The sequence below is a fragment of the Rattus rattus genome, chromosome 6, assembly GCF_011064425.1.
Source record: "Rattus rattus isolate New Zealand chromosome 6, Rrattus_CSIRO_v1, whole genome shotgun sequence".
In the NCBI taxonomy this organism is placed as follows: Eukaryota; Metazoa; Chordata; class Mammalia; order Rodentia; family Muridae; genus Rattus; species Rattus rattus.
In genome coordinates, this window is record NC_046159.1 from 100,401,740 (window position 1) to 100,425,342 (window position 23,603).

Here is a 23,603-nt window from a genome sequence, read left to right on the forward strand (position 1 = left end):
CTGAACTTTTGATCCTCCTGCCTCAGTCTCTTGAGCAGAAGAGATTACAAGCCTGTACCACCAAGCCCTACACTTTTAAGTACAATAAGACAGGGTCTCATACAGACCTATGCTGCCCTCAAATGCAGTATGGAGCCAGGATGGCCTTGAACTTGTGGCCCTCCAGGCTCTCCTTTCTAGGTGCTGGGGTTACAGTCTCATGCTACCATGCCTCCTTTATGCTTAAATTAATTTATCATTGATTTTCATTTATTTTTGCAGCATTGGAGATTGAACCTAGAACATTATATGTGCTCTAGCACTGAGTTACCCTAGCCCTCTATTTGTAGTTCTGAAGGAGGGGCTCCTCCACAGTAAGAAGGCATCAGCTACTCTGGGACCACATCTTATGGGAGGCGACACAACACTGGTTTGCTAATAATGTAAGGACAATTTAATTTCAACACAGGACTGACTTCTGTACAGGAGATATTTTAAGAATTCTTGGTCAAACAGATTAACAGAGGGCAAGCCAGTTCTATCTGCCTCCTAGTTCCTAACCAAGAAGCAAGAAGGCATTGCTGGCTTCAAGGTCAATAGGCCTTGCTCCTCAGGAAGAAGGCCTGGTTGTGTTGACTGTTGGAAAGCAGGCTGGCTTTTCATTACAGGCCTTTCCCAATAGTACCTGGGCTGTTCCCAAATCTAGAATGTTCCAAATATCCTTTCTGCATATTCCTGCTCCCCACTTAACTACTGTCTTTGTACAATAGAGAAGCAAACTCCACTATAAAACTTCTGGGCGTTGGGGAGGCAGAGACTAGTATGGAAAAAATCCATCCTAACCCTCTTCCTCCAGGGCCTGAAGTCCTCATTTCAATAGGAGTCCTTGAGGACAGTGGTGTCCCCTTTCCTGAGAGTCTGTGCTGCCCATCAGTAAGGCTCAGCCTGCAATGCTACCGGGAGACACTGGCATCTGGATACCCTGGCTTGCGTGCTGGCCTCCCACACATGGTCAGCAAGTACAGTGAGTGCGCTCACTGGGGACATGGGCCACAAGAACTGGGCTGGAATCCTGGGGAAGACCTTGCTGGGCACTCTCCCCATATAGGTGCAGGCTGTTTCGGGCAATTAACTCCTTCGCCATGAGCACAAAGACTTCATCTATGTTCCTGGACTCTTTGGCGGATGTCTCCAAGACAGCCAGGAGGCCATACTTCTCGGCCAGTGTGCAGGCGTCCTCAAACAGGACGTGGCGTTTCTCCCACAGGTCTGATTTGTTCCCTGCGGGTGAAAGATGTGTAAATGTAACACGAATGAGTAACAGAACCTGTCTTGATCCAAAGTAAACCCTCTTCCCTCTCCCCTTCCCTTGTTTGTCTCTGTACTTAATTTTATATTTTTTAAATTGCATTTATTTCTTGTGTTGGAGCATGGTGCATTCTCATGCCAAAGCACATATGTAGAGGTCAGAGGACAACTTTCAAGAGTTATTTCTCGGGGGGTTGGGGATTTAGCTCAGTGGTAGAGCGCTTGCCTAGCAAGCGCAAGGCCCTGGGTTCAGTCCCCAGCTCTGAAAAAAAGAACCAAAAAAGAGTTATTTCTCTTGGGGGATTGAACTCAAGTCTTAAGCCTTAGTGGCAAGTGCCCTTATCACTTAGCCATCTTGCCCACCCCCTCCTGTGTTCTTTGAGACGGATCTCACGTTGCCCAGGCTAGACTGGACCTTGTTATATGGTCACAGTCCATAAGGTATTGGTCTAGGCCCTGCTATGCTTTACAGAACACCAAATGTACCGGACTTGAATCTGGCAAATCCTCAACTCTGAAATATCTGTCTCTAGCCACCATGCCCAGCCCTTGGATTGACATTTTAAAAAGAGAAATTCCATATGCTAAAGACCTTTACAAGGTAGACGTCGGTATAATCTACCATGAGAAGTTGCCTCCTATACTCTTTACACTTCTTTTTATCAATGAATTTGGACCTCACTGATTCCGATAGAATGGTTGGCCAGTGAACCCGGTGGATCCTCCTGTTTCTCCTTCCCAGCTCTAGGTTACCGATGTGCGCCATAGCACCCGCCTTTGATCTTGGTTCTGATGATCTGAGCTGATGTCCTCAGGCTTCCGCCACAAGCACTGTGTTGACTGGACTATCTCCTTCCCCACCCCACCTTTTAAAGAGAGTTTCACTGTCTCTTACTCACGCTTCCCTTGACCTCCCGCCTTTCTGCCTCACCATCCAAAGACCTGGGATTACACGGCTGGCCTCGCTCTCAGACTCTCAGGATCTCACAGTTCACTACCGAGGACTGCAAGCTGAGCGTGGGCAGAGTTGGGTCAGGAAGATAACTGCTTGGAAAACGTCCTACCGATCAGCATGATGACCAAGTTGGCGGCTCCATATTTCTCTATCTCATGAATCCAGTGAGGGACAGACTCGAATGTGGACCGCCGCGTGAGGTCATAGGCAATAATGGCCGCGTGGGCGCTCCGGTAGTAGCTTTGGGTGATGGTACGGAAGCGCTCCTGGCCTGCAGTGTCCCACACCTGCATCTGCAGAAGGACGGAGGCCATGACAGGAGTTCTAGCAGCATGGACGTTCCTTCATTTAAGTCATCATACAAGCATTTTCCCGTGGGCTGGTAAGATGGCTCAGTGGGTAAAGGCGCTACTGCCAAGTCTGATGGCCTGAGTTCAACCCCTGGCACCCCTACTGAAGGGAAAGCGCCAACTCTGGCAGGTTGTCCTCCTTTCACAAACACACGGTGGCAGATGTGCTGGCGCACACAGCAGATAAACGATATAAGATATAAGGTTTTTAAAAGAACAAACAAATTCCCGGGTCTTATTTCAACCCATTCAGGTTCAGTAGGGATGGGAAGGGCCAAAGTGTGCTCTCCGGTTTAGCGGTCACCCTGAGGTCTCTTCCACTGATGGAGGAGGTGCTTATTCCTGCATCTTTTCTTTTGACTGCTGACCTCAAACATCCCTTGGCCTAGATTTTCAGATTTGTATTTCAAGTTTACCCATTGGGAAGGACTCTGGCAAAGGGGATGGCATAGGCTCAACTGCATTGGTTTTAAAGGATCACTCAGAATGTCCACATTCAGTAGCTTCCTTCAACAATACTTTCCAGGTTACTGTCTGAGACGTCAATCACATCAGCACCAACTCGCACCTTCCAATAAAGAAAAAAAGGGTTGGGGATTTAGCTCAGTGGTAGAGCGCTTGCCTAGTAAGCACAAGGCCCTGGGTTCGGTCCCCAGCTCCAAAAAAGAAAAAAAAAAAAAAAAAAAAAGAAAGAAAGAAAAATAACTTAGAATCATTGTAGATGTATTTTTGCGTGCATGTGTGCGTGCATGCATGTGTGTATGTGCACTTGTACGCCTACACCATTTGTGTCCATGGAGGCTAGAAGAAGGCATCAGATACCCCGGAACTGGAGGTCAGACAGCCTGAAACTGGAGATTGTGAACTGAAATAGACTGTTGTAAACTGCCATGTGGGTATTGGCAATCAAACCTGGGTCCTTTACAAGAGAAGCAAGTGCTGTTAACTACTGAGTGGTCTCTCCATCCCTGTGTATAAGTTTTTGTTTTTGTTTTTTGTTTTTTTGGGTTTTTTTTGGTTCTTTTTTTCGGAGCTGGGGACCGAACCCAGGGCCTTGCGCTTCCTAGGCAAGTGCTTTACCACTGAGCTAAATCCCCAACCCCTGTTTTTGTTTTTTTAAAGATTTATATATATAAGTACACTGTAACTGTCTTCAGGCACACCAGAAGAGTGCATCAGATCTCATTACAGATGGTTGTGAGCCACCATGTAGTTGTTGGGAATTGAACTCAGGACCTCTGGAAGAACAGTCAGTGCTCTTAACCTCTGAGCCATCTCTCCAGCCCCCAAGTTTTCATTTTTAAGATAAAGCCTTATATGATCCAGACTGGCCTTGAACTCAGTAAACAGCTGAGGTTAGCCTAAAAGTCATGATCTTCCTGCTTCTACCTCCCAAGTGCTGATATCCAAGGCATGAGTCTCTATGCTGGGCATTGCTCCCCTCCTATGTCATACCATTTATGTAGATACTGATCTTTAGCAGGCTTGGTATCTGTAATCCTAGCTACTCATAAGGCCAGGACAAGAGGATCACAAGTTCAAAGCCTGCCTGTGCTACAAAGCGAGTTTAGTGCCAGACTGATTTAGCCAGATACTGTCTCAAAAATAAAATATTTGAAAAAAAGACTAAAATGTAACTCAGAGGTATGGTGTTTGTGTAACATGTACAAAGCCCTAGTTACTGTAGTATCAGAAAAAAAAATCCTGTGTCTAGGCATTGGGGACTGTATGCCATGGTGTATGTGTGGAGGTCAGATGTGGACAGAATCTTTTGTGAACTGTATGGACACATCACCTATCAATAAAAAGCCCTATGGCCAATGAGCTGAGGCAGGAAATAGGAGGTGGGAGTTTATGCAGAGATAGAGAACAATTCTGGAAGACTTAGGTCGGAGGGAGATTTGCCTTGGACTCTGAGGAAGACTGTATCATGAAACTGAGGACCAGGTAACCAACAAGGAAGACATAGAATGATTTACACTTTAAACAGGGTATATAAGTGATGAGCTAGGCCAAGGCTATTGGCCTAGGCATTTATTAATAAATAGTTAGTCTCAGATTCGTTATTTCTGGGAACAAAGTGACTGGGTGGAAAGCCCACAGGTACAGGAAGACAGCTTGTGTCTGGGTCATTGGGGTTGTCTTTACCTGTTGAGCCATCCTGCCAACTCCTCTCCCCTTTTATCTGTGAAAGAAAAATTGTGAACATGCCACCAGACAGGAGAGACTAGGAAAAAATGAGTCTTCCTATACTAGGATTCAATAATTATTAGGATTTTCCTTTTTGGGGGATTCCCTTGTGCTGTTCTTTGATAGCCAATCCCTTCAGCTGACTTATATTAATACACAGTAGCTATTTTCTTTTTTGGTAACTCTAAACCCAGACCGGCAGCTGTCTGCCCGTCACATTTGCTGTCATCCTCCTGCCTCTGCCTTCTGAATTCTGGACTTACTTCTTCTCCAAGCTACAGAGAGATGTTCATTTACATGATCACAATGCCAGCTTCACGGCTAACAATTCCCTGGTGTCATCTAATAGCGAGACCATATTAAAAATTTCCTAATGATCCTAAAAATGCCTTCTTAAATGTTATTTATCTGTCTGTCTGTCTGTCTACCTATTTATTTAGAGGCAAAGTCTCTCTGCATACAGCCCAGGCTGGCCTCACACTTGCGATCCTCCTGCTTCAGCCTCTTTAGTACTAGGATTACAGGGACACAGCAGCTCGCCCCACCGTCTTATAGTTCTCTGAGAGTAACGATGGGTGTTTATACTTATTATTTATTACGTTTTATTTACGGGTTGTGTGTATATTTGTATGGTACACATGTGCTTGTGCTTTTCTGAAAGCAGCACAGTCAGCAAAGAAACGATCTAGGTGAGGTAAGGATGAAACTTGGCTCAGCTCAACTCAGTTCGCTGGTGCTGAGCCAAACTTCTGGAGTCTGACACCAGGTTGCTTATTTCAGCCAATGTTTAAGCACAGCGCAATTTTGGAAAAAAGTTTTCTTTTTCTTTTCTTCTTTTTTTTTGAAAAAAGTTTATTTACAGTGTTCTGCCTGCATGTACACCTATATGCCAGAAGAGGGCGCCAAGACTCCACTACAGATGGTTGTGAGCCACCATGTGGTTGCTGGGAACTGAACTCAGGACCTCTGGAAAAGCAGTCAGTGCTCTTAACCACTGAGCCATCTCTCCAGCCCCTGGAAAAAAAGATGTTTTCTGATGACAATTAATTTAGTCCTGTGTGTGCAACAAAGCTTAAGACATGTTTACTTTGAGACTTTTTACAAAGTACAAATTGGCTTCTTCCATAAAGGTGGGCCCTGTTGACTTACAAGCAGTGTTTAGGGTTTAGATTTAGGGTCTAGGGAGAATAACGAAGATACACTGGCCTAAGATATCGTAGAAGTTGCCAGGCAGTGGTGGAACACGCCTTTAATCTCAGCACTCCGGAGGCAGAGGCAGGCAGATCTTTGAGTTCGATCTGGTCTACAGAGAAACCCTGCCGTGAAAATAAAATAAAATTAAAAAGTCACATAGGGGGGCTGGGGATTTAGCTCAGTGGTAGAGTGCTTGCCTAGCAAGCGCAAGGCCCTGGGTTCGGTCCCCAGCTCCGAAAAAAAGAAAAAAAAAAGTCACATAGGCCACAGTAAAGTACAAGTGATGAATCTCATAAGGATGTGTTTAATGGCCTCAGAAGCAATGCTCAAGATTTAGGCGGAGAGGGTCTGGGATAAACAAACATAAATTCTGGGAGAATATGGGTGAAGTCTGGTTCCACAGAGAGCAAAGGGTCACCAAGTCGTCACCTATGTCTCTTCTTGGCATTCCAAGAGGAAGTCAGGTAAACCTCTCTTTTAACTTTCCTGGATTCTCCATCTGAGTAGGGCCCAGACTAGGCAGCAAGCTGTCATGCTGAGACTGACCCTGTTCTTACAAATTGGTGAAGTGAGGTTTTCCTGGTCTGTGGCCATTTTTTACATTTGGTCGTTTTTTTTTTTTTTTTTTTGTTGTTGTTGTTTTTGTTTTGTTTTGTTTTTGTCTGTTTATTTTTGAGACATGGTCTCATACAGCTCTGGCTGGGGCTGGGCTTGAACTCATAGAAACTCACTGAGATCCAACCGCCTCTGCCTAAAGCGTGCACTGCTACACCTAGCTCTGATTATTTTTGAGACTGGGTTCTTATTATGTGGCCTAGCATGGCTTGGCACCCAATATGTGGCCCAGGTTGGCCTCAACCTTTTTGTCTGTCTTATGCTGGGATTATGGATAGGCACCATGAGGTAGTCGCTGGGCTTTTCTTAGACATTTATCCATGTTCTTTTCATATTAGAGAACCTAGCCCTTTCTCATGGTGCAAATATTTCCAGTTTGTGAATCCTTTTGGTCTTTTACCTTATTTTTGACTGTAGAACGTATGACCTTTAGGTAGACTTAGCAATATCATCTTTAAGGCTTCTGTGTTTATACTTAAAATGGGGCCTCTGGCTAACGAAAACAATGGAGCTACCCCTGGTCCCCCTCTCACCTTCACCTTCTTGCCATCTATCTCGAGGGAGCGCACTGTGAAGTCCACCCCAATGGTGTTCTGCTGTGACTCACTGTAGACCCCAGATTTGAAGTGCTGAACCACACACGTCTTCCCCACATTGGAGTCCCCAATAAGGATGACCTTGAACAAATAGTCCACGTTCTCGTCCACTGTTCTGGCTGCGCTGGAGAACTGCATGGCTCTGGCTTCCCAGAACAGACCTAGGGAGATAAGAGCATTTAGTTTTTTTCTAGGGCGCACCAACCAGGCTCAGGCACTGAGGTCACCTTTACCTCCTTGCCGTAGAAGAAGAAAAGCTGTGGCAGTTGTGGCTTTCACAGGGCAAATATTCTCATGGGTGAACGATGCCAGCGACTGCTCAGCTGTAGGGAGAGGCCCCATAAGTCCACACCCAGGTATAGGTGGACACATAAGGCTGTTCTTCCATGGGAATAGCATGTAGTTGACTCTACACGATTACAGAGCTGAGGAAGTCCCAGTCCTGAAGATGAGGTACCCAAAGAGTGGGACAGCGGAGGCAATGCCTCCAGGAGCAACTTTCTAGCCATCAGTCAGGTAGAAGACACACCCCAGCCACTAAAAGACTGCTTACCCAGTCAGCCCTTGACCAGTGACAGGATCTGGCTGAGAAGCCAGTTTAAGGAGATGCTCATGTCTATGAGTATACATGGGTACAATGTCCAAAGAGGCTGGAGAGATTGGGTGCCTTGGAACCAGAGTGACAGGCAGCTAGGAGCTTGAAGTGGATGTTGGGAATTGAACTCAGGTGCTTTTACCCTCAGAGCCATCTCTCCAGCGCCCATGTGGTCTTTTTATTCTAGGTAGTACTCCATTTCTCTCATCCGGGAAATTAGAATTTTGAGGATATTCAAAATTAAAACTGTAATTAGAATGATTTGGCAAGGCCATGTGCGGTGACACCCAACTTTAACTCCAGCACTCAGCAGTCAGAGGTAGGTGGATCTCTATGAGTTCAAGGCTAGCCTGGCATGCTTAGCAAGCTTCAGATCGCTAAGGCTACATCGTGAGACTCACGGTTGTGTGTGTGTGTTTTGACACACACTATGGGTGTGGGTGATTTGAGTATGGAAAAGAAAATAATGTATTAAAGGTTTCTTTGATGATATTTGCCGAACTTTATCAGGGTTACGTATCCCAGACCTGATACATATGTATGTGTGTGTCTATATCCACATATATACATTTATATTTATATATATTTAATTTATAGGGCTGGAGAAATGACTCAGGTTTGGTTCCTAGTACCCACATGGCATCTCACAATCATCTATAACTCCAGTTTTAGGGGATTCAGTGCCGTCTTCCAGCCTCTGTGGGCACTGTATGCATGCAGAACACAGGCATATATTCAGACAAAACACCCAGACACAAAAGATAAGATTAAATACACTAGAAAACATTTATTTTTATGTCAAATGTGTTCAAGGCAAATGGCAGCTGAGTATGACACATGAGGTTGACCTCTGGCTGCCACAGGATGTGTTACACACACACGAACACACACACACACACACACACACACACACACACACACACACACACACACATTAAAACAACGGATACACATGCGCATGTTTCCCAGGAGAATCTGGTGAGGTTTGAGACCCATCACTCAATACATCAATCACCTGAAACTGCATCCCCGCTTTCAGCATCTTGTTTCAACACTCACCTGTGCTTCCATATCTTCAATCTCAAGGAACTCTGTTTCTCTTCAATACAGTTGTGCACAGGGGCAGCCCTTCACTCCATGAACTGAATGAAACCCGACTCCCGGGATTCCTATCTGTCAATCTCAGAAAACCCCCCCCCCCTTGCTTTGCACCATGTTAAATTTCTGGTCCACATAACAACTCAGCAGATACTTGAAGCAGCAAGCGTATTCCTGTAAGGGCAGGCCCTTAGGCATTTAAACTGTCCTTCACACATGTAGTTAGGTCTCTCCACCAAACATCTCGTGAAACCAAAACACCCCCTTTCATGATTGAATTTGAGGTTGAGTAAATTGCTCTTACCTTATGACACCTTCATATCTCCCTCATTCATTTTTAGTTTTCTCTGATGTCATAGAAAAACCCCACGTCTATATTGACAGATATATAAAAATTCATACAAATGCGCATGCCTATTTTGACAGACAAATAAAAACGCACACAAACATCCTGTCTGTATGTAAAAACCAAAGGCTTTAAGGAGGCAAGGAATGGTCTAGTACCGTTTGGATGCCCCTGAGATCGCACGGAAAACTAATCCAGCTGACGTGAGCTACAATCAAACCACTTTTTTTTTTTCTTCCGCGTCTTTTCAGTCTTTTCAACTGAAAAAAGCCATCCTACTTCCGGTATCTTATCACGGTAACTTGAGCTGAAACCTTGTTTCCAAGTCCCCTTTCTGTTTTTTCTCTTCAAAGTGCCCGGGGTTCCACAAAAGTCCCCTTTAAGCTAGCATATAAATCCTGCAAGGAGAAACCAGCAGAGTCCTCCCACACAAAACCATTCCACAACCCCGGCACCCTTCACCTCTTGCGTCCACCTGTTGCTTACCTGGGCACTCTCCCACCTCGCTGGTGAGCAGGTCGTTTTTGCTTTTTCTTCTGGTTTTCTCTGCAGCCCTCCGCCGTCCCCTTCTTCCTCTTGCACGGTGGGAACTGAAGTTCCGGCGGCGTCAGGTTTGGTGGCCAGAGAAAGCGAAAGGGAAACAGGGCAATGCCTCCCTCCCACCTGCAAGGAGCCTGAAGTCCAAGGCGAGGTGCTGGCTAGCACAGGGCCCAGCGCACACAGCTAGTTTTCCTGCCAGGATTCATCAGATAAGGAGAAAGCGCAAAGAATTGCCTTTCGCTCAGCTGACGACTGCTAAGCTACCCTGTTCCTCCTTTTGCTCCGCATCCTTCATCGCACATCCTGTCCGATACGCTTGTTTGGCTGGGCCGAGAGGCTGTTAACTGAGATGACAGCGGCTTAGAGGAGGATACTGATCTGGGTCTTGAGTGACTTGTTTTGAGAAGTCCCTGGAAGAAAGGTGGTGCTCAAGCAACTGGAAAAAGTAAAGCCATGTTCCACAAGGTGTCTCTCTAGGTAAAGGTGCTTGCTGCCAAGCTCGAAGATCTGAATTCTAGCTCGAAGATCTGAATTCTAGCTCCAGGACCCAACGAGTGGCAAGTTGTTCTCTGACTACAATACATGCACGAAGACATGTACACATGCCAAATAGATAAAAGTAAAATAAAAAAACAAAACGAAATAACAAAAACCCCAAACCAACCAAACAAAAAGGCCCCGAATTAAAAGAGTTTAGAGCAGTTGGGGATTTAGATTAATGGTAGAATATTTGCCTAGAAAGTGCAAAGCCCTAAGTTCTGTTTCCAGCACCAAAATAAAATAGTACATAAAATAAAACTGCTTTACTGCATGTGGGGGTGTGGGGAGGGAGTGTTCCTTAAAAGTCTTACCGGGGGGTTGGGGATTTAGCTCAGTGGTAGAGCGCTTGCCTAGCAAGCGCAAGGCCCTGGGTTCGGTCCCCAGCTCCAAAAAAAAAAAAAAAAAAAAAAAGTCTTACCGAGCAGCAGAGGCTAATCTTTAAGTGTGAGAGAACCTAGAACCGGTTCCTCCTTCACGCTGGCATTAAGAGCAAAGATCTGAGGTAAATTTCCTATTCCCACCAAAAGAGTCCATTAATTCTACACTGTATTAACTAGTCTCTTTCAGAGGGATGGCTCAGTGGCTAAGGACGCTTACTGCTTGCTCTTCTAGAAAGCTTGAATTCAGTTCTCAGCGTTCATGAGATAGGAGACAGCTAGCTGTCCCTCGTTCGAGAACATGGTGTCTGTGATACCTTCAAATAATCTCTAGGTTGTGAGTCACCTTACCCTAAACCCCACCCACCCAATGGCTTTTCAGGAATATCTCTTTTAAGCAAGGTAACCCAAAACTGGATTCGTTTCTCACTCTATCCAGAGAAAATGACACCGTCGCATGCTGCTGATGGCTGCGGCTTTCAGAGCCACTGTCACATGTGTGACTTGGAAACTGGTTGTAGGTCAAGAATCCACCACAAATGTGTGGGCTGGGGCAGGAAATGTCAGTGTCAGAGAGGGGAGCAGTAAATGTCTTCTTTCTCTGTTTTGGTGATGATTACTGTTTAAGTCAGTGGTCTCAGACCCAGCCCGCACACTGGGAGAGCACTTAGACGTGGAAATTAAATGTTAAATAGCCCGCCGGATGCCTTTCTACTTCATTTTTATTTTTTCAATCTAATTAATTCTTATATTTTTGGTTGTGAACCTAGCCTTTAACAACTGAGGCATCTCTCCAGTCCAATTAATTGATTCTTAGTTATGCGAATGAGGGTGTCTCTCGGTGTGTGCACGCCATGCTCAGGTGCCCAAGGAGACCAGAAAAAGGCATGGGACCCCTTGGAACCAGAGGTATGGCAGCTTGTGAGCTGCCTAATACGGGTGCTGGGGACAGAATTGAGGTTCTCTAGAACAACGGCGATGGCTCTTAACCACTGACACATCTCCCCAGCACCTTCGGCTCCTCTTCCACTTCATCTTAAATCCACAGGTGGAAAACTGAAGTACTTACAATCTGGAAATCTACTTACTAGTGTTTTTCCTTTTTGCCCACATCTTCTACCTGAGATGCTTCCCCTGGCAAGCTAAGTGGGTGTGTCCCTCCCTTACCTGTGTCCCTCCCTTACCTGACTCTCCCTCCTTTTTTTCCTTTTCTTTTACAGTGTTAGGTGTTCTGCTTGCACATAGGTCTGTGCACCATGTGCACGCCCGGTGCTGGAGGAGGTCAGACAAAGGTGTCAAATCCCCTGGAGTTACAGACGGTTGTGAGGTACTATGTGTGCTGGGGATTTAGTTCAGGTTGTCTGGAAGAGCAGCCAGCTCTCCAGCCCCTCATTATGGTGTGCACCCTAAGCTGTAAAACAAATAAACACACTGAGGTCTCCGTGTTAGGGTCTGGGGCTGCCGAGCTGCTTTTAGGTGACCCTAAGGCTTTCTGCATTAGCTCATTACTCCAGCTTCTCCTCTGCTGAGGAATCTTGGGTCTATGGCTGTGGCTTCAGCTTTCCTAACCAGAACCCTCAGGGTCTTAGTAAAGTTTGGCTAAAAGTTGGTGTGCAAGTCAAGAGAAGTTTAGTGGACGTCACCAATGCCTATGATTAACTGTGAAATGAACCCAGATCCAGGAGTGCCCCAGAAAACAACGCTTATCATGTTTGACCACATGGAGGTGTTTCTGGAGTCTGCTTACATGCATGCTTTGTGTTTATCACGACTTTTGGAATCTTGCTCTGAGGGTTGTTATGTATTTTTGCATGTCCGTCTGAGAGTATGCTATCTGCGTGCAGCGTTCACGGAGGCCACGAGAGGGCGTCAGGTCCTCTGGAGCTAGAGTTGTGTTTGTGAGCTACCACGGAACCAAATCTAAGTCTCCTGGAAGAGCAGCCACTGCTCTTAATGCTCTTAACTGCTGAGCCATCTCTCCAGTCCCAATTTTAAAAAATGCACATATATATGTATGTATGTATGTATGTATTTAATAGTATCTGCAGCTACACTGCTGGGATTTTAATATGCATGACTTATTTTGATGTAATGGCAATGTGGTGTAGAGGTGTGAATACAGACAGGTGAATGAATGTTCCTACTTATATGAACAACTACATTTAATTAGACAAGAATCTAAAACAGAATAACAGAATAACAGAACTCTCTTGAAAAAATGCTCAACCTATCGGTTTTTCTCAAATTATATCTCTCATTCGGTTGTTCTCAGCTAACTTTTCAAGGCCTAGTCTCTTCCTGCAGTTCAGTTAAACCCCACCAGTGGATTTCGCAACTCTCAGGTAAAGCGGCACTGGCGGACTACAGTTCCCGGCATGCACCTGTGCGCGAGGTCACGTGAGCCTCCGGAAACTCTGGCCACATCCCTCTGGGTGAGGTGGCGGCGGGGGCGGCGGGAGCGGAGTCTAGCGGAGCGGGTACTTCTGCGGGTCTCAGGTGCGAGCCTGCGTGCACTCCGGTGTTCGGGGTCCTGGCGGGGTTGGGCGCGCGGTGGGCTTCGGGCGTGGGAAGCGCGGGCAGCTGGTGGGTGTGGCGGCTCGGGCGCTGCTGGCAGCTGACCCTACAAGACTCCGACCCGGACCCACCGGAGCGCCTGGTGTTGCCTCTGTGCGGTCCTGAGGCTGTGTGCACCGCAGCGGGAGGAGGACACTAGAGAGGGAAGGTGGCCCCAGCCCAGCCCACGCAGACCTCCCGGGTTGGGGGCACTTGTTCCCCTCGGCCTACGGATCTTGGATCTTGGGACATTTGAACGGAAGAAAATGAAACCCAAGGAAAGGATTCATGGTTTAGCAAGAGGAGGGCCACGTTTCAGGTAGGGTGGGAGGCTTTTGTATAGGATGCTCCGAGGTCAGAGAGGGAGAACGGACTTGGTGGAGAAACTAGGGTTTTGTTTTCTAGTAACTACCACGACCTCAGTTAAGGAATTTGGCTCTGCTTCTTTTTCGAATGTCAGACTTTGGTTGTTCTTATTTGCAGAGTGTGGCCTGTTCTTAATTTTGATAAGACAGTGGGGATGTGTCCATTTTTAACATTTTCTGCAATATGTTAAGCGATGCCGTGATAATTTACTGAAGTGTTTAGAGGATGCATAGTTACCAGGACAAGCCTCTTTGACCATGGCTTGGTGTCTTCACACACATTTCTGTTTACGAAGCAATCGCTGATGAAGAGAACACCTTGATAGTTGTTGTATTATTTCTTTGCCATTTGCCAGATGTTTCCTGTAAAACAGACTCTACCCTAAAATCCCAGTAAGTCGTTTCATTTAATCCTTAAGTGAAGAGGAAATCGACCCTCAAAGAAGTGAAGTAAATAGACTTGAACTTTAGGGTCAGCGCTCTCAGTGTTTCAGGGGCAGTTCAGTGTTCATTGTTTAAGGTTCTGGATGAGTGCCTGATCATCGGTGAGACTGACAGCCGTTGCAGCGATCGCTGGCACGGTTAGTGCTTTGTCTGGAGGATGGAGGAGAAAGTAGTTGTCTTTGAAACATGCCCCAGAATAGAAAAGTTGGCTTTAGGAACCCTGGTATAAATGGATGTGGTTTTAGGAACCCTGAAACAGTAGCTAAGTCCTTAACATCTGTGGTAATGAGGCAGTTTTAAGAGTGTGTGTGTGTGTGTGTGTGTGTGTGTGTGTGTGTGTGTGTGTGTTGACCAGTGTCAAATAGTCCAGGTAATCACCATCTCCCTGTGTAACTGAAGCTGTCTTTGACCTTCTAATCTTTCTGTCTCTGGAGTGCTAGGGTAAATAGTGTGCACCACCCTGGCAGGTGACATGGGTGCAGGTCAAGCACTCTACCACTGAGATACACCATACTTTTAAGGCAGGCTCTCAAATGAATGTGTACTTTGCTTGTTTGGGAGACAAGGTCTAGCTCTGTCATCCAGGCTGGCCTCATACTTGGACTCTCCCTCCTGCTGGGATTATAGGAGTGTGCACCTGGGAAGGCTTGAGCTTTGAAAAGAGAAAGGCTGTATAAGGTGCCAGTAAATAGCTTCTAAGTTAGACGAGAGATCAGAAAGATACTGTGTAAGTGTGAGCATTGGCATACAGTGCTAGCATATACAGAACTGTAAAAGGACCCAGCTCACCAATCCGTCTAGAGCTTGCCTACAGACCAGCCAGTGCTCTGAGTACACACAATCTTTTTACTTCGCACATGTAAGAATCAAATCCTTGGGAGCCAGATGATTGCCACATCCGTACATTTGAGGATGTTAGGGAACCACATTTGTTTATAAGTTGGACTTTTCCCATCCTAAACTACATACCAGTGAGATTAAGCTGTGGTAATTCTAATTATCATGTGTTACGCAGCCCAAGGCGCTTTTTTTCTTTTAGTTTTTCCACGTGTACATATGAGAAATACCCAGAGAGCTGACTGATTATATTGGCAAAGTACCTATCAGGGTCCTGGTGCCTTATAGGCACTCAACTAAAGAAGTCACTGACAAAGTTTCGTGTTGTTGTTGTTGTTATTGTTGTTGTGTTTTGGAATCTGTTTAAATCCTCTGGTAGGCCCTGGGAACACGGCTGTGGATTTAGGACAGAGAGACACTGTTTTGTTTTTTTGTTTTTTTTATTTTTAAATGGAGTTTATAGATAAACAATAAACATGCAAATTGTTAAAGAAACAGAAACAGAGAATAGAAATTATTTATTTATTTATTGAACCCAGGCCTCGCATGTGTATGCTAGGCAAGTGCTCTCTCCCTGGGTGTTCAGTCTTCTCTCTCCCTCATAAGTGGGTCGGTGTGGCTCAGAATCCGGTTAATGGGAACGTCCTGTCTGTCTGTCTGCCTGCCTGTCTGTCTGTCTGTCTGTCTAAGAAAGGGCCTCACTGTGAAGTCTTGACAGGCTTAGAACTTGCTTTGTAGCGCAGGCTGACCTCGTCAAACACACTCAGTTCTGCTCACTCTTGTGGGATTGAAGACATTCATTACCACACACCTGGCCGCAAGAGGAACTATTTTTGATGAGTTGTCTGGGCAGCCGCTTAGGGAGGTGACATCTGAGACATGAGCCAAGAAAGAGAGGAACAAGCTATTGCAAAGAACCAAGAGTAAAGCACAAAGGCCTAGAGGAGATGGCTTGCTGGGTTCAGGGATTGGAGATGGGGGTAGGTACAGGGAGGGTGACGGAGGGAAGGAGACAAGTGGACAGAGAGTAGATTATGGCCTGACAAAGGATGGGGAACTCAGGGTGGGACTGGTAAAATGGACAGTTTGTTCACGTAATGGGAACTGCACATGCCTAGAAGCAGCGGGTGGGCAGGTGCTGAGGAAATAGACCGCCTCTGAAGAAACAGAGGTGGGTGAATCAGCACACTGCCCCAGCGAAGAAGAGAAAGTACTGAACTGTGTTCTGTGCTGGAGGGTTAGCCGAAGAGGCTCTGCCTAAGGCGAATCTGCAAGACAGGACAGGAACTGCTCAGACAAGGTACTTGGAAACAAAGGGAGGCTTTGTCTCCACTGTCTACTGTTTTATACCTTTTGATCTTCTGTGCGGTTTGCACATGAGGTGCCATCCTGCAAAGTTCATCTGTGGGCATCATGGTCACCAGGTGGCAGTGCTGTTGTGTGTGATTGGATCACTAGGATGCTAAGTTCTTCAGTAGGCTAAGCTACTGATGAGTTCATACCCGTCAGACTGATGGGAGGTCACGGGGTCTGCTGCTTGTTGCTCCCTTTGCTTCCTTGGCTGCCATGAGGTGAGCATCCCCCTCCCCCAGCCCCTACCCCCATGCCCTCTCATCCTGAAGTTCTGCCTTGTCATAAGTCCAGAGTCAGTTGAACCAAGTATGGACTGATGTCTCTGAAACTGCCAGCCAATATATGTCCTTCTCTTACGTCTTTCCCATCAGGTATTTGTCACATGGTGGGACAGCTAACACATCTACCTGGATTGTTTATTACCAACCCTCAACCTTTCCAGCTCAGTCATCTACTCAGGCAGACCCCTACCAGCCCCAGCCGTTCCTTATCCCTTACTCAGGGCACTAAGTCAGACAGGGGGAGAAGAAGGCTGTACAAAGAGTTTGACCTTTTAATCTACTCTTGAAAAGCCATCACAGGTTTTAAACCATTTGATTTATCACCCATCTTTTTTTTTTGGGGGGGGGGGTGTCACTAGGTCAGCATTCTATCATTACCTTGGGTCCTATCCCTTGATTTATATGTTTTGGGGATAGAGTCTTTTTCTGTGTAGCTCAGGCTGACCTTAAAAATCAGTAATCTTGCCTCAGTCTCCTGAGTGCTGTGTTTACACGTGTGCTGCTCTGTCTGATGTATTTTTGCTAAGGTGTGAGGAATTATTTGTGGGTGGGGTCATATGGGGAGAAAAATCCTGTTATAGCTGACAGGTGGTAGATCAGGGAAGGTCATTTTAGGGTGGTTGCAGGGAGACATAGTAAAAAGGTATTTAGTAATGGGCTGGATATGGAAGCTCAGAGAAAGGGGAAAATAATGAATCCTATTTATTCCTTTGTTCACAGGAGGAATGGTGGTGCTATTTCTGAGGTGGGGAATCCTGGGAAATCCCAGGGGAGGGATAGATTTGGAGCAAATGGATCCCAGTTTGGATCTGTGGAGGGCCAATCGTGCAGTTAGTTGGTTAGTGGCATAAACCTGGGAGGCATTGGTGTAAAGGCACAGGCCCGGGCGACAGAGCAGGAAAAGGTACTGGAGTTTAGAAAGGAAAGAGAGAAAGCTCTACCCCACAGGCTGAGAAGGAGAAGCTGTTAGGGAAGTATGGGAGGCTTGTCGGGCAGTGGTGCTTGCCCTTTGAGGTTTGCGGTTTGAATCTGAAGTCAGCCCGCTTGTGTGATTTTCCTCTGACAGAACTCAGCTGTGAGGATATAGGGAAGGAAGCGGGCCAGCCCTGGGAGAAGAAGAGACTCATTGGGGAGATGGCATGTAATCTGGTAAGGAAGTGTGGGTAAGGGAGGCGCCTGGCTGGGTGAAATGCGTGTTGGAGCTGACTAACTCAAGCACTCTAAAAGGCAAGGGTGTTTAGAATGCCTGTGAGAGCGGATGCCGGGCCTGAGTTTCACCCATGAAGGCTTCTTGGGGACACAGGGAAAGGGCAAGTGAAGAAGGCCTGACTACAGAAGGGTCTTAAGGGGACTCTTTCCTCTTCCAGTTGCCTGCTCAAAACCCCTGAAAGCAAAGGGGAAGGGCCTGTGGAACAGGAGCTGTCCAGTGTGGAGGGCTGGTTGTGGTAGTGGGTACCACAACCCAAGGGTAGTGTAGCAAGAGCTTCAGAGGAACATGGGTGAGAGCTGCCCTGGGGACAAGGTGGACAGGACCTCTTGATTTTTGAGGCAGGTAAGCTGTGATAGGGGTGGTGGCTTCTTGAGAGGCACAGAGACAGAGACAGTCAGATGTCGGTAAGGATGTGGATTAGTTAGCTCACTCTCTGGGTTCCTAGTAAGCCTGGTGGGAGGGTGGGCTGGACAGTGGTGCAGACTGTGCAGGAGTGTTGGGTCCGTTAGATGGTTTCATTGTCTGTGGACTTTGATCCAAGTGTCATTAGTTCAGAACATTTCCAATTAAAACATTTATTCACTATTTGTGTATTTACCTATGTATGTACGATGTGTGTGTGTGTGTGTGTGTGTGTATGTATGTATGTATGTATGTATTATGTATTTAGATAGGCACCTGCCCAGTCTCCCAAGTACTGGCATTACAGTACTGCCTCACCATCTCCAGCACAAGAAACTTTTAAAGGCTTGCTAAATTTGGGTTGGAATAAACTGTAAATATCTCTATAGAAATGAAATAGTGGTCACCCGTATGACCTCAGCACTCCGGGAGAGCGGCTGAGGCAGAATTGCTTCAAGTTCTAGACCAGCCTGGGCAACACAGTGAGACAGTGTTTAAAAATAAAGAAAGTAGAAGCTTAGGAGTAACAATGTAACAATTTAGGGAACTATTAAATCCCAAAGCAGCATAGTATAGGGAGACACCATCTCCAGATGTGTGGCAGAGTAAAGGCATCTTGTATCAGCATTCATAGTGTACTTTTGTTCTTTTCTGCAGAGAGGGTGCACACACACACACACACACACACACACACACGTATTTACACACATATATATGCATATGTGCTTCCTGAGTTTTGAGATCAAAGTGTAGCCCACAAGTAGGAGCTAATATCTCTTGCCAAGACCTTTTTATTGTTTTCATTTTTTGAGATAGGGTCTGTCTGTGCAGCATTGGCTGTCCTGGAACTCACTCTATAGGCTAGTGCTGACCTTGAACTCATAAAAATCCATCTGCCTCTGCCTCCTAACTGCTGGGATTAAGAGTGGGTGTGTCACAACCTGACCTGTGACTGTCTGACTGACTTTCCTTTCTCTCTCTCTCTCCTCCCTCACCCCAGCCCCTCTTAATTTCAAAACAAGTTTCTTTGTGTATCCCTGGCTATCCTGGTACTGGCTTTGTAGACCAGGCTGGCCTGGAACTCAGAGATCCACCTGCCTCTGCCTCCCAAGTGCTGGGATTAAAGGCCTGTGTGCCTCCACTTGGCCCAAGGCCTTACTTTTAACATTTTATTTTATTAGTATTATTTTTACTTTTAAGATATCAGTGTAGAAAATTGAGGGTTATTGCTCAAAGGATACATTTCCTTCAGACAGAAGGACCAAGTTCAAGATCCTATTGTATGTATAGTATGGTAACTGGTGTAATAACAATGTGTCTTGTACATTTTAAGTGTCTCCCTTTGCAGAAAGTGATAGCTGGTAAGGCAGTGCATCTGTTAACTCCCTTGATGGAGCCATTCCACTGGTATACACACTCCAAAACATACTGCATATGACAAATATACACTGCATTTTGTGGTTTAAAAATAGGAAAAGCCAGCGCTTGCTTTGATGTCCTGGGTTAGAGCCCACAATGAATGGTGAGAGGACATTGGTGGGACAGTAATGGGACAACTCCCAAAAGTGACCTCCATGGTGTATCTTAGCATACATACTCAGATTCTCACGCTCACACACAATAAGTAAATACATACATAAATAATAAGAAAAGCCAATTCTTAGCACCATCAACTATTACATGATAGTTATGTGTTTAGTATTCACACTGAGAAAATACTAAAGTTACTATGACTTCAGAAACAGAAATTTGACTTTAATAAGTGGAATGTGATTATACTTATGATCCTAGTATTTAGGGGGCTAAGGCAGGAGGATTGCAACAGGTTGGAGGACATCTTGAACTACATAGTGAGTTTGAGGCTAGCCTGAGACATGTCCTTATAAATATTTTTAAAAATTTTGTTTTATGTGTATGCGTGTTTTGCCTGCATGAACCTAATACCTGCAAAGGTCAGAAGAGGGCGTCAGACTCCCTGGAGCTGGAGTACGGAGGGCTGTGAGCCACCAGTGGATGCTAGTGCTCTCCGCTGCTGAGCCATCTGTCCAGGATGTGTCCTTAGGGGAAAGTCAGCAAGCTGGACATGTGGTGGACAGCTTTAGTTACAGCACGTGGGGGACAGAGGCAGGTGTATTTCTCAAACAATAGCTCAGTGGTAGAGTATTTGCCTAGACTTCCGACGGGTTATGGTGGTGCACACCTATAATCCTAGCACTCTTGGGTGATGGAAGGAAGCCAGATAATCAGGTCATCCTTGACTATGTAGAGAATCCAAGGCCGGCTTAGGTAGGATAACCAGACCCTGCCTGATTAGGAAAAGAAGGAGAAGGAAGGAAATACATAAATAAAATAGAGAAAATGGGTTTTATTCATCGTAACTGAACTGGCTAAATTTGAAAAACACTAGGCATGAACAGTGTGTGTGTTCAGAGTGTTGGATCTGTTGAAAGCAGGGTATACTGACATCCAGACTTGGCAGAAACTCCTGTGCTCAAGGGCCCCTCGCTCACATCTGGTTGGAAGCTGTGTCTGGGCTGTGAGGGATATATGTGCACAGTGTACTTTTTAATTATTCTAATTACATAGGACCAAATGCTATAATAGTATTCATTTCAAATGGCAGTCTGCCAACAGCAGGTGACTATTTAAAACTCTTTCCCCACGTATTTTATCTTTCATCTCCATGGCTTAGGATAAGATAGCTTATTTAGAAACTATCCACATGGTCTCATATCTCAATACATACATATATACATACATACATGCATGCATACATACATACATATATACATTTATTTATGTGGCTCTGATTAAACAACTATTACTACTAAAGCAATAGTAATCTCAATTCATTGAGTTTAATGTAGGTATCCATTTATTTATTTTTATTACACTTATTATTTTTATTACACTTATTCTTATGTGGGGGATGGTGCACTTTAGAGGTAAGAGGACAATTTGAGGGAGGGAGTTGGTTCTCTACTCTCTGTGTGGGTCCTGGGGATCCACCTTAGGTCATCAGGCTTGGCGGCCCGTGTCCTAATGGACTGAGCTGTCTTGCTGGCCCTAGCTCTTCTTATATTACATTTTGAATTTTATATCTTATGTTCTTACAGGGTTCTGACCTGGAGTGTGTTCAGGTAAAAGAACCAATTTCTTGTTTGTTTTTTGTTTGGTTTTGTTTTATACACACCCAGCTGGCCTAGGGCTTGTTGTATACCGAGGATGGCTTTGAATTTCTGATCCTCCTGCCTCCCCCTCTCCAGTGCTGGTATAACGGGCATGCATGATCATGCCTTGTTTATATGATGCTGGGGATCAAACTCAGGGTTTCCCATATGCCAGGCAAGCAATCTGCCAAGACCAAGAACTGTAATTTAAGTAGCAGCACATGATAGCTCTTGTTTTTGTAACTTCTGGAATTATAAAATTTTTTTCTTTTGTCAGAATTTTTAGAGTCTTACTATGCTCATAAATTTGTTAGCATTTTCAGAAGGAATATTTAAAAGTGGAATTAGCTACATTCTATTGATTTGGGGCTAAAACAGTTATTTTGGGGGGATGATTAGTGACTTGCTCTGTATCCTGAGCTAGTCTTGAACTTTTGATTCTGTCTCCTGAATACCAAGATTACAGATGTGTGCCACCATGACCAGTTAAACTAAAATACTTACCTTAATACATTAAAATTAAAATTTTATTTTATGTGTGTTTTTCTGCATGCGTGTCTGCACCACATGTGTGCCTGGTGCCTGAGGAGCCAAAAGAAGGTATCAGATTCCCTGAGACTGGAGTGAACAAACCTCCATGTGGGTGCTGGCAAGCGAATCTGTGTCCTCTGTGCGACCTCAAACTCACCTTGTAGCTGAGGATGCCCTTGAGCTAACTCTTGATCCTTCTGCCTCAGCCTCGCAAGTGCTGGAAGTACAGGTGTGTGTCAGTAGGTCTGCTTTATGTTTGAAGAAATGTCAATAATGTATCTTTGTCTTTCCAGAAAGAAGAAACAATGTAATTCCGTCACTGGGAAGACTGACGTCAAGGTGAAGAGGGACGTGGGAAGAGCATGGCCTGGCCACGATTTTTGCAAAGAGGAACTCTCCTCACCAGCTTCAGCCATCACCATGTTGCTGTGTTCCTGCTTACATTCTTCAGGTAATGGCTTGCTGACAGTCTTGTCTTCTGCCTGTGGGGACGATACTGTATCAGTATGCTGGTTGTCACAGGCTTCTAGTGAAATAGATAGCTTTCTTTGTTGTTGTTTTGAGACAAGGTTTCTCTGTGATAGCTTTCTTTCTGATAGCTTTCTTTCCTATTTTGTTTGTTTTGTTTTGGTGCTCAGCATGGAATTCAGGGCTGCAAGCATATGGAGAGTAAGCTCAGTCTCTGAGCTGCACTTCTTCCCCCTAAATATTTAATGACGCCCTCCTGAGTCAACCTTTTTGATATAGCTTCTCAGCATGTAACCCTAGCTGGTCTGTAACTTGCTATGTAGACCACTCTGGTCTTGAATTCACAGAGACTCACCTACCTTTGCCTCTGGAGTCACGGTGGGCTTAAAGGTGTGCACCACCACCCCAGCCACAGTCCAACCTTTTTTTTTTTTTTTTAAATACACACACACACACACACAGACACACACACACACGACCTATACATGTGTAACTCAGGCTAGCCTTGAAATCACAATTCTACATCTGCCCTTATATTATATATGTGCATTCAGGTATCCCCGTTGTACTTACTTTACTGATGACTTTAGGATGGAAGTTCTCTAGGTCATTTTTCATTTTGCTTTCTAGGGGTTATTTGACAGTTCGGTGACATTTTGATTGTCTTGATGGAGGGTTGCTATTTTCATTTACTGTCAGAGACTTGGGGGTGCTGCTAAATGTCCCACCTTGAACCAAGAGCCTACCAGAGCAGCAAAGATGAGAGACATGTGTAAGGAATTGTGGTAACTTTTGAGGGTTAGTAAGTAACCCCTGACTAATTAGCATGATTGGAGGAATTGTCCATATTTCTTCTTTCTTCTTTTTTATTTTAAAGATCACACACACACACACACACACACACACACACACACACACACACACACACACACACACACACACTCTGTTGCTGTCTTCAGACACACCAGAAGATCTGGGCATCGGATCCCATTACACATAGTTGCAGGACCTCTGGAAGAGCAATGAGGGCTCTTAACTGCTGAGCTATCTCTCCATCCCCCATGTTTCTGACTCTGTAGCCCTAAGTGACCTTTTGAAGAATATAACCTGAACTGGTACATTTAGGGGTAGGGGCATATTATACAGAGACCTCTTATCCAACTGTTCTGATATATTTTCTTGGACATGGGCATGATCTCTGCCTTGGTTTGAGTGTGGAGGTCAGGAGATAAGTTCTTGGAGCTGGTTCTGTCCTTTTTCTATGTGTGCCCTGGGGATTGAACTCAGGGCATTAGGCTTGGAGTCA

At 45.4% G+C, this 23,603-nt stretch overlaps 2 protein-coding genes across 6 annotated transcripts in view; one reads left to right on the top strand and one right to left on the bottom strand.

Annotated features, from left to right (window-relative positions):
- Positions 1-410: 410 nt before the first annotated feature.
- On the bottom strand, positions 411-10,045 carry Rab19 (RAB19, member RAS oncogene family). The gene is made up of 4 exons (XM_032906706.1): positions 9,713-10,045; positions 7,125-7,348; positions 2,352-2,535; positions 411-1,260 (listed from the first exon to the last, which is right to left on the bottom strand). Exons 2-4 carry the CDS (start codon positions 7,323-7,325, stop codon positions 992-994), a joined length of 654 nt encoding a protein of 217 aa, XP_032762597.1. The 5' UTR covers positions 7,326-7,348; positions 9,713-10,045; the 3' UTR covers positions 411-991.
- A 3,014-nt stretch (positions 10,046-13,059) lies between these two features.
- Slc37a3 (solute carrier family 37 member 3) overlaps positions 13,060-23,603 on the top strand; it is a 40,051-nt gene continuing 29,507 nt past the window's right edge. For 3 of the 5 annotated variants that reach the window (XM_032906707.1, XM_032906711.1, XM_032906710.1), the window contains exons 1-2: positions 13,060-13,179; positions 22,123-22,280. In XM_032906707.1, the coding sequence (XP_032762598.1) occupies positions 22,192-22,280 (89 nt within the window). In that variant the 5' untranslated portion in view covers positions 13,060-13,179; positions 22,123-22,191. Of the gene's footprint in view, positions 13,180-13,235; positions 13,556-22,122; positions 22,281-23,603 lie in introns of those variants that run through there. The other 2 variants (XM_032906708.1, XM_032906709.1) reach the window with 2 other exon arrangements.